This window comes from Eurytemora carolleeae, unplaced genomic scaffold (genome assembly GCF_000591075.1).
Source record: "Eurytemora carolleeae unplaced genomic scaffold, Eaff_2.0 scaffold791, whole genome shotgun sequence".
Taxonomy (NCBI): domain Eukaryota; kingdom Metazoa; phylum Arthropoda; class Copepoda; order Calanoida; family Temoridae; genus Eurytemora; species Eurytemora carolleeae.
The window spans coordinates 9,650-21,211 of record NW_019396691.1 but is presented as its reverse complement, the minus strand read 5'-3'; the positions used below and the strand labels follow the sequence as shown (position 1 = coordinate 21,211).

Sequence of the window (11,562 nt, the reverse complement as noted above, 5' to 3'; positions counted from 1 at the left end):
TATATATGTGTTGAATGCAAGATGTACTATATATGTATGTTGAATCCAAGATGGATATAGGTGTGTTGAATGCAAGATGTATATATGTGTTGAATGCAAGATGTACTATATATGTATGTTGAATCCAAGATGGATATAGGTGTGTGGAATGCAAGATGTGTATATGTGTGTTGAATGCAAGATGTACTATATATGTATGTTGAATCCAAGATGGATATAGGTGTGTGGAATGCAAGATGTATATATGTGTGTTGAATGCAAGATGTCAAGTGCAAAAATAAATTCATAAATTGCGTTTAAAGATAAGTGCTCAGTGCTCAAGTCATATGACATCTATTTGACACTAACTATCATTAACCAAATAAGAGTTATTTTTCTAATGTATATATATGCTACGTCTTGACTCTGTTCTTTATTTGTTAAATTTAGTTTCAGTATTTTGCATTATACTTTTCTTGTGCAACCTAAATTTTTATTTGAAACCACTTTTTTTGCAGTTTCGAAGAGAGACTTTTCCGATATAATTAAAATGTTTTACAAAACGGGTTTTAACTTTAGTTTCCATGCAAAGCTGGGTTACCAAGCTACAGGGTTTTTCTCTACAACTGATATTATTGATTTGTTTATATTTCAATTAAAACAACCTGATAAGCCTGCAATACATATATTATTAGTTAAATTAGATTGGGAAATTTACATTTTAACCAAAATTTCCATTTATATAAACTTTTCTAAAAAGGCTCCATTGAGAGATCTGGCGAGATCTCTCATGTGGTTGACACACTTTCTGATTTCTGCAGGCTGCAGGGAAACAGAAAACTCTTCCAAAATCATTTTAAGTTCTTAATCAGTAGCAGGTTGAGCATTAACCTGAAGACTCGGCGATCCTGAATCTCATTTCGAAATTTTCCATATCCCAGGATAATTCAGATTCTCTACTCAGCTATTTAACCTATCAATTCTGACTGGAGCCATTTTTTAACCAGAATATGAAAAGGATCCATTTTAGTAATAGTCAATTTCACGGATTTTTAAACCAAAAATTTTGCGAATCTTTCAATAAATATCAAATCAAAAATATCAGTTGTAAGACACCCCTTAGTTTTCCCTCCAGTTCACATAACAAACAAAAAAAAAATGCCGAAAAATTAGAGAGAAAAAATGGAGCAAAACAGTCAATTCACTGCTGACGTTGCTGGAACAAGTAAAAACATAAAGTCCATGAGACTTCTTGATGTTTCAACTACGCTTTATTTCTATAAAATATCTCATGTTGTTAGCTTTCTTTGTCTAAACACATTAGCGTGAATGTTGAACTATATACATAAGTTAACATTATGTACCTTTACATGCTAATACGACTTTGTGACATCGTAACTTCTCTAGTTTTGATATAACGCATATCATCTCCATATAAAGGGGGATTTAATGCAACACAACCAAACACGCTTTGGGTTTTGCTTAATGACAGCTTGTGCTGTTGGAAATCCGTTTTATAGAAATCTAATTGTAAGGTTTAAATTGTAAATTAAATTGTAAAAGGTTGTATGTTACATTAAAGAACGCAGAGTAATCTAAAGGTTGCAAGCTCTTTCGTTAAAACCGATGAGAGTTTTGCAAATTACTTTTTAAATATCAAAGTTGATCACAAATGCCTCATAGTTCATCATAAACCATTATTATAGAGTGCTGAACTATACACAATTTGTACACTAGAATATAAATAAATTTATGCAACAAACGTTGCCTGGTTAGATCACAGTGTTAAAATCGGCGATTTTTGTACTCAACACACGTTTAAATATTTGTGTTTTATTGTAGGAATGCCGATAATCCCGTTTGCCTGTCCTACCACGGTACTGGTGGAGAGAAGGAGAGAGAAGGAGTTGAAGGAAGCAAGGACCAAGGTGAGCATGTCTTGTACATGAGCATGTCTAGTACATGATCATGTCTAGTACATGAGTATGTTTAGTACATGAGCATGTTTAGTACATGAGCATGTCTACAACATGAGCATGTCTAGTACATCAGCAATGAGCATTCTAGCACATGAGCATGTTTAGTAAATGAGCAATGAGCATGTCTAGTACATGAGCATGTCTAGTACATGAGCCATGAGCATGTCTAGTAAATGAGCATGTCTAGTACATGAGCATGTCTAGTACATGAACATGTATTGTACATAAGAATGTCTAGTACATGAGCATGTCTAGTACATGAGCATGTATAGTACATGAGCATGTCTAGTACATGAGCATGTCTAGTACATGAGCATGTCTTGTACATGAGCATGTTTAGCACATGAGCATGTCTAGTTCATGAGCACGTCTAATGCATGAGTATGTCTAGTACATGAGCATGTTTAGTATATGAGCATGTTTAGTACATGAGCATGTCTAGTACATGAGCATGTCTAATGCATAAGAATGTCTTGTACATGAAGATTATATTGTACGACTCCGTATCGCTCTACCATAATTTTTCATACTAGCCTCGCCTGGAAAATAAATTTGAAGGACAATTCCTTGAAGTTTTCCTTTTACCCAACTAAGCATCTTTAAATTAGATTAAGAACATTCCCGTGGTCTTACCGAGTTTCCTAATAGAATTATTGGGTAAATCTGAGGTTAAGCATGGTTCATGAGTTTTGATTGGACATACAACAGACAAACATAGATTACTACTATATATACATTGATTCTTTGGCCCTAAGAGTGTACAGCTACAGTACTGATAAACTACACTTACATAAGATTAAGAACCCCTGTAAAGAACCGTTTTTAAATTACAAAAAGAATTTCAGGTCTAAAAGACTCTAACTTTGCTTAAGAAAGCAGAGATTTTTTCTCGCATTTTAGGAAAATATCATCCGGCCTTTTTAATATTTTGCCTTTTCCTCTTCTCTTATCAAGCCGTGTATCAAATATCTCGAATACATGAAAAAAAGTCATGTACTTGATGCAGTATGCATTCAAACATCTGAAATCTGTCAAAATAGATGAATATATGCATTAAAATAAATGTGCATCGTACCTTGTGCACTTTTATGCAAAGCAATTCAATATCTTATCTGTTATATGAATAAAATCAGTTTTCTACATTCTACAAAATCCTCGAAACGAAATTATGAAAATGTCAATGATTGATTTTCTCTGTCCTTGACAGTGCACGACTTTTAAACATGGGAAAGCAAATTAGATCGTAAATACTTCAAATCTAATATTGCTCTGAAACTAAACCCATGTCAGACACTCGTCTAGTGCTTTTGACCTTACAGTGACAGTTAGTTTGGGTTAATTTACAGGAATTGGGAAAATTACAGGAGTCAATTCTTCTTCAAACTGGAATTAACTTCTGTTTTGAAGCATGCAAAAATCTGCATATATTTTAAATTCAAGTATGCATCAATTATTTTCATTTTCTGAAGGAAAGATTTTATTAAAGAAAAATATTCAAAAAAGTTTATCTCAGCCTGTTTTTCCTGTTTTAATCTCAGCTGTCTATATTAGGCTTAATACTGACCTAATTTAGAATCCTGTAAATCAGGCTAGATTTAAGTAAATAAATTTCGTACTTACTTTATATGTATGAACTGTACTAGCTCGTCTGATGGATGTACGTTCTGTTTATTGTAAAATGTAGAATCATTGTAGCTTTATACTAGCTTGGAAACCCAGCTTTGCCTGCAATTTTCTCTATAAAATTCAAACTTTTTAACTTAGTATTTCTAAAGTAAACTAGGAGACCATTTCTGTTGTTCTTTTCAGTTCACCAATCAAATAAACGTGAAATATTTGGTTCCTGTTTAGTGAAATGTTTGTTTACTGTTTAGTGAAATGTGTGTGTACTGTTTAGTTAATTGTTTATTTACTGTTACTAAAATGTTTTTTAACTTTTAGTAAAATGTTTGATTACTGTTTAGTGAAATGTTTGTTTACTGTTTAGTGAAATGTTGTTTACTGTTTTGTAAAATGTTTGTTCACTGTCTAGTAAAATGTTTAATTGCTGTGTAGTAAAATGTTTGTTTACTGTTTAGAAAAATGTTTGTTTACTGTTTAGTGAAATGTATGTTTTTTTTTTACTAAAAATTCGGTGATGGTTATAGACCAAACCTCTGTAGAGTAAAAAAAGTGGATGCTAGTTCGTCATTTTATTAAAAATATATTTCGGTCTGGGTTGACCCTTGTCAGTTCTTAAGATTGTTTCTATCATGAAGATTACTGTTTACTGTTTAATGAAATGTTTGCTTACTGTTTAGTATACTGGTTCAACATCACAGGAGTTCTCCTCGCTTCTTGATCTTCTTCCTCTACAGCTGAAGCAGCAGCTGGAACAAGATCAACAACATCGGTATCATCAACATCATCATCATAATCATCATCAAGAGCAACAACAGCAATCACAAGAACAACAACAGCAATCACAAGAACAACAACATCGACAGCCTCAACAACATCAACCTCAACAACAACAACAAAATGTTAAAAATCTGTTATTTCCGGATCATTTTGTACTTCCAGGTAAATAAGCTTACTTATTATAATTCTGTTTCTTAATAAAAGTCTGATTTAGGCTATTTTCCAGTCAGGCTTCTCTGCAAAAATTCATGAGTTGCTAATTTTCATATAGAACCAAATATATTTTTTTAAATTGGTTAAATGAATGTACCGTGAACATTTCAACTTTTCGATTTTCCCTGAGATCTGATTTTATGATTGGCAAAACATGGTTGAACCGCGTCGACGTGGTTCAACCAATTTCTCTGGTCTCTGTCATTCTAATCTTATTTTTAAACCAAAATGTGGAGTCAAATCAATAATTTTACATCTTTTTTTGTAATCGGATTAGGANGGGGGGAATATCAAAAAGGTATAATATATAAATAGATGTACTTTTTACTGATAAAGTAGAACGATAAGTAGACCAATTAGGTTCAAGTAGAGATTACAGATGTAATACAGTAATATCTAAAGAATCCATATAATTGAAAATAATGATACTAAACAAATTAATGAAAAATTAAAATGATATATACTTTGAAGAAAAGAACTCTGCAGTAGCGGCTGAACAAGCGGTTTAGATCTCGTTAACACATAGTTAGGAATAAGAAATACGACTTTTTTCTCTATACTTTAAAATTGTCAAAATATATCAAGATGAGCATCAAAATAACGTCTTGAAAGCGAAACATTGAATTCAGAAATGTTAAAATAGTAAAATTTAAATCATTAGTAAAAATGATTTTTATTTAACCTTGAACAATTTCCTGCTGTTTCAGCTGTTTTATAGTTCTCCATTATAAAGGGTTACCCACAAAGGATGAGACTTCAGAGACGACTGTACGGAATTTAAACTGTCTGTTTCCGTATATTCACAGTTCTCTGCAACTTTAAACGTGTTTCTCTCTTTGCCAAATCATTTAATAATCCTTTTAAAGACTTTAATCCAGAAGAAGACTCAATTTAACTTTGGGATTGTGAATCAAAAATGCATTAAAACATCTTTTAAAGAATCTTATACGTTCCTCAAACTACAATTTTCTAATCCCATAACCTTTGCAACCTGTTACCTTTTGGTACTTCAAACCTAGAATATTAGATCTGTCGTACTAGAGGATCCACGAGGTCACAAGGTTGTGCCGGTAATATGGAGGGGAATGTAAGGTATAAATAGAGAAAAACCAACGTATTTTTTATCATCAGATGTTATGCCATTAAAGATAATATTTTTGGTGAAAGAAATATCAAAATGGGAAGGTCTTGCAGGACTTAAAAGACAATGTACAGGAAGAAGAAGAAGGGTGTGTATACAGTCTGAAAAACTTTGTTGCAAAGACCTTGCTGCAAAAAAAAGAGAAGAGTTTAATGTTTAATCAAGGTTAAGATGCAGATAAACAAAGAAGTAAATTCAAAACCAAGCAATGAGGCAGTTTTTTCTAGTTTTTTTCTAGTTTTTTTCTAGTTTTTTCTAGTTATTTGTTGTACATTTAAACTTTATATTTGTCTAACTTTTAATCATATAACGTTATCCAATAAGTGTCACAAGACTCAATTCATTTTTTGATGGATTGTAATTTTATTGGTTCTTTCCTTAGCTCCGTATTAAATATATAATTGTTTAATATTTGCTCAAAATATTGTTTAAACCTCTATCCCGACTTGAGCAGGCCAGGAGTAAAGTGAACGTACGTACGTCTTTCTATGTTGCACTATAAAATGTGGAGAATATATATAGATAGATGTATATTTTCTTGAACTCTTCTATTGTTGTATCATAACTTGATCTGTAAAACAATATTGCAGTATTTTACTTGTTGATATTTCTTCTGAAAACTTATTTGTTGTTGACATCACAATATCATGTTGTCACGTGGATCCAGATGCTACTGGTTAAATCAAAAAACCATTTTTTTCTGCAATTTAAATTTTAATATTTTTATTAAAACTTTTTTATTGGTCCCAACTTTTTCACATTAAATTGAATTGAATTGCATATTAAAGTTTAAAAGTTCTATATTGTTGAGTAGTTGGCGGCCTTTAATTTTATATCAAATCAGCAGAACTTTTGTGAATAAATCTTAGTATTGGGATGAATATTTACTTCGTTCAATACCGTCGGATTAATTTGATTTCTCATCTATTCCCTGGCCCCTGCATATTTAACTTTACTTGAGAGATGTAGCATTATTAAATTTGAAAGTGCCCATTTTGGATATCGATATTAAATTTAAAAGTGCCCATATTGGATATCGATATTAAATGTTCAAGATTAACGAAACTCCGCACATGAATCGTATCATCAGGACATACTGTGAGTTATGTCAGTTTCGCGTGTTGTTTGAAATATCAAAGGTTAACACCATCAGGTTGTGGAGAAATATGGATTAGAAAAATTAAGATTGTGTCAAAGACTTAATTTCAGAATAAAACAATTTTCAAACTATCTTCCATATTGCGGATCAGCTATATTTCCTCCGGGTACCCTTGTAAATCGGTCAGGCTCATTTTTTTTAGATTGAGGGTGACTTAAGATTACAAAAACAGTTCCTTTCAACAAAGTTTAAACTATGAACATTAATACAAGTCATAACTTTTTCAAAAGAATTGTTAACATGAAAGATAAAAATGAATCGATTGGTAGTTTTTTTCTTCTTCTAAAATCAAAATCTAATCTAAAATTACGCAATATAGTTGTCTTGTAAGTTCAAAGGGTTTTAGACAAAAGAGAATTATATCAAACGAGGAACTGAGTTTTTTGCCAACAGCTAAAATGTTCAAATCTCTATATCTATGCTACCTAATGGCGTGAACCTTTGATATTTCAAACTTTGATTATTTTAACAAGCATAGTTCAAAGTTTGAAATATTAAAGGTCTACGACATTGTTCTGTAAATATATGCGGATTAGAATATCAGAGTTTGTCGCAAAAACTCAGTTTCTTTTTATCACAACATTTTTTGGTTGATTTTATTTAAAACTTAACATTTTAATGAACAGGAGGAGAACTGAGGATGGCTAAAAGTGCTCCTGCGAGCAGGAAAACAAGTCGGGGTGAAGATCAGCAGCATATAATAGAGCAGGAGAAGGAAGAGAAACAGGATGAAAAGGAGGAACAGGATGAGGAAGGGGAGGACAGGAGTTTAAACAGTCTCCTGACAATAGCAAAACAGGAGCTGGAGCAGGAAACTAATCTTAGAAAGGTCAGAAATAATTATTATGAAAAGATTTCAGTGATCTATTTACGCTGTACATGTACTAATTCCTAGAAATTAATCAAGTACAATGTATGTACATTTGCTAATTCCTAGAAATTAATAAAGTACAATCTATGTACATGTACTAATTCCTAGAAATTAATCAAGTACACTCTATGTACATGTGATAATTCCTAGAAATTAATAAAGTACAATCTATGTACATGTACTAATTCCTAGAAATTAATCAAGTACAATCTATGTACATGTGCTAATTCCTAGAAATTAATCAAGTACAATCTATGTACATGTACTAATTCCTAGAAATTAATCAAGTACAATCTATGTACATGCACTAATTCCTAGAAATTAATCAAGTACAATCTATGTACATGTGATAATTCCTAGACATTACAAATTATTTACAAGTACTAATTCATTGAAATTAATTAAAAACAATCTATACTCATTTACTTATTCCTAGAGATTAGTTAACAACAATCTATGTTCATTTACTAATTCCTAGAGATTAGTTAAGAACAATCTATTTTCATTTACTAATTCCTTGAGATTAATTAAGGACAGTCTATTCTCATTTAATACTAATTTCTAGAGATTAATTAAGGACAGTCTATTCTCATTTAATACTAATTTCTAGAGATTAATTAAGAACAATCTTTGCTCATTTACTAATTTCTAGAGATCAATTAAGAACAATATATTCTCATTTACTAATTCCTTGAGATTAATTAAGAACAATCTATGTTCATTTAACAATTTCTAGAAATAAATCAAATACAAGCTATATAACAGTGCATGCACTAATCCCTAGAAATTAATAAAATAAAGAGATACAACATGTACTGATAGACACTTTTTTAGTACACTTTAACTTATGCTTATAGAACAACGATTGTTGGTTAAAAAAGGGTTGAAGATTGTTAAGCCATAAAACCCCCCCACGTGGATACATGAATCATCCATGATAAATAGAACTTTTATGATGAATTTATATTACACTTGTTACAGAAAGCATGGGATGCCGACATATGTTTTAACATGAAAAATGTTTATTATACAGACAAAGCAAATATTTTTTTTTATTTCTGTTATAAGTTGAAATATTTTGACGTACATTCTTTTTTTCAAAATGCATTAATATTATACTTTTCCCTTTAATTTCAAAGTTTCCAAATAGTTCTGAGAATGAGTTAAACTCATTGTTTACTTTCAGAAATCCAGTGTTACGGGATATGCCGCAAACAATTCCCGTGCACTGCATCGAAGACGAAGCTCCGATGCGCTGTACGTTCGAATGTGTTTTGACTCGGGAAACAAATGTTTGGAAACAGGAGAGGAGGAACCAGAATTCCGGCTTCATGACTTGGTCAATAAATATCGGGATTCTACAAATGACGAAAGACCGCCAAGGTTTGTTGATATCAGACAGGATTATAAAAATGGACGATCTTTTCCAGAATGGACGAAGTACACCAATAATGACACATCGTCTAGGGATGTTTGGAACCGTGGGGACTCAAAGATGGAGAAATCTACGAACCTAAATCCTGGAAAATCAAGTGATGACCATGAAGATTATTTACCAATGAATATTGGGAAAAAATTTGATAAATTAAGATATTTTAGGACTCAAGGTTGTTCAACAGAGGAGTAAATATTAGTTTCAAACAATAATTAAAAAAGTTTTTATACCAAAAATATGTGATATTTATTTAGTCTGAACTATTCACCATTTTTCTGGAAGAAAATATTTTATTACAAAAACTGAAATGACCCTTGATGTTACCACACACAAAGAAATCGTTTTAAAATGCCATCTTGTCAGTAAATTCGCGAAACCAAATCTTAGCATAATAATCAGATTGCTCAAAAGTAATGTTTACATTCTCGTCTTTTATATAAAGAACTATATTTTTTATGGTGTTAGGTACTTTCCCAAAGGTATTTTCCCAAGGGCAACTTCCCAAGTGACAATTATATCCAATTGGCCACTTCCAAATTGGACAATTTACCAAGAGGCAAACTAATCTCAAAGTTAGGTTAGGCCTTCTGAGGCACCGCATGTCGTAATAGAGGCTGAGCTCTGCGGCTACGATGAGCTAGGGGGCCGAGCGCAGCGGCTAGAACAGGATAGGGGGCCGAGCGCTGCGGTTATGAAATACTTGGGAAGGTGCTGCTTGGGTAATTGCACGGTTGGGAAAATACCCTTGGGAAGTTACCGCTTGGTAAAAAGCCTTTAGGAAATTTTGTTGATTGTGTATTATTGCATTTTAGTATATTTTTAACTGGTGAGATTTACTTGTTATATGAAAAATAAGATCGAACATCAAAAAAGTCATTTTTTAAGTCAATTGAACTTTTTAAAAACAAATAATTTTGATCAAGAGTTTAAAAAGCTTCACGCCAGATTCACAATGGTAAATCTTCAAAAAATAACAAGCTGAAGATATTTTTGTTTTATCTGAACAAAAAGATGAGTTTTGTTCTTCATTGACTCTTTACATAAATCCACAAATTACAGAGAAACTGGAGTTGAAAATGATTTATTTTCAGAAAAAAACAAGATTCTTTGAACACAGTTACCGTTGTGATTTGAGAAACTCTTCAAATGAAAGGACTTTTGGAACCATGTCATCATAGTAAAGTTTTTTTAACGATTTTTTGTGTAAAAGAGTCATTATTTTACTTTGGGAACACTGCGTCATTTTATTCCTAATATTTATTTCAATCAAGAAGTTATTTAACTTAAATTCATGAATGTTTAAACAATTAAAATTAGATCAAATTTTTATGTTTTTAAATGAATACTTTTACCAAATGTTTATGTGAAAAACACGAAATGCTGTAACATAAGTTTGAGTGATATTTAAAGCCTTATGAATAGAATTTAATCAAATGAATATTATTTATGACAGAGGTAACCAGGTGGTGCCGAATATTTTATAGATAAAGTTATAAAAATAAATTTATTTAAAGAAGTGATATTATTTATATATTTTTATGGTCATACTATAAATATACACTACCCTATAAAAACGCTATCGCTTCAAGTTTAATAATGCATGCAGTTTCTTTTGTGTCTAAGATTTAAATAATTCTAGAACTTTTATATATATTTAAAAAATTCCCATAGTCGTAAATTGAAAAATTACAAGTGTATCACAATTTATTACACCTATTTCTTGAATGAGCAATTGTCTAAGAAAAAAATTTAACGATTTTAATAATTCAAAAGTTCACAAACTTATATATATATATATATATATCAACAAATTCTCATAGTCGTAAATTGAAAAATTGTGTATCACAAAGTATTACATCTATTTCTTAAAGGAATTGAGTCTTTGCCACAAATTCAGTTTTTGTAAAACCAATATCTTTGCAGCCTTATGATGTAAACCTTTTATCTAATATCATTCATAGATTGAAATATTAAAGGTCTCCGACATTGGGCTGCAACGATATTGAAATTAGAAAATCAGAGTTTGTTGCAAAAACTCAATTCCTTAGCAATTAATTCTATTTCTAGAGTTATTAGTTGGCAGGATAAAAAGTCTTCTGATGGAATACATTTTAGTTTGTAAAACTTTATTTTCTCTTCCCGGACAGACAGTTCACATGTGAATACAGATCTGCAAAATGTAAATGTTAATTTCCATGTTGGTTCAGTAATATACTCAAACTTGAAAATTTAAAAAAATGTGTCTAAACCAAAACAGCTCACTTTTGTTCAGCCCTGTAATGTGTATCAAACTTAAAATACTAAAAGTATTTATCTGAAATGAATTTTACTATAATATGACTGCCATGAAATATTTTTTATTTTGATGTTTGGATCAAACCACTT

At 31.1% G+C, this 11,562-nt stretch overlaps 1 protein-coding gene across 1 annotated transcript in view; it reads left to right on the top strand.

The window, feature by feature from the left end:
• Nucleotides 1–10,697, top strand: part of LOC111707439 (mastermind-like domain-containing protein 1) — a 20,097-nt gene extending 9,400 nt beyond the window's left edge. Inside the window, exons 5-8 of the mRNA XM_023480552.1 lie at nt 1,822–1,907; nt 4,259–4,520; nt 7,498–7,700; nt 8,929–10,697. Of these exons, the coding sequence (XP_023336320.1) occupies nt 1,822–1,907; nt 4,259–4,520; nt 7,498–7,700; nt 8,929–9,369 (992 nt within the window). The 3' untranslated portion in view covers nt 9,370–10,697. The remainder of the gene's footprint in view (nt 1–1,821; nt 1,908–4,258; nt 4,521–7,497; nt 7,701–8,928) is intronic.
• The last annotated feature ends 865 nt before the right edge of the window (nt 10,698–11,562 follow it).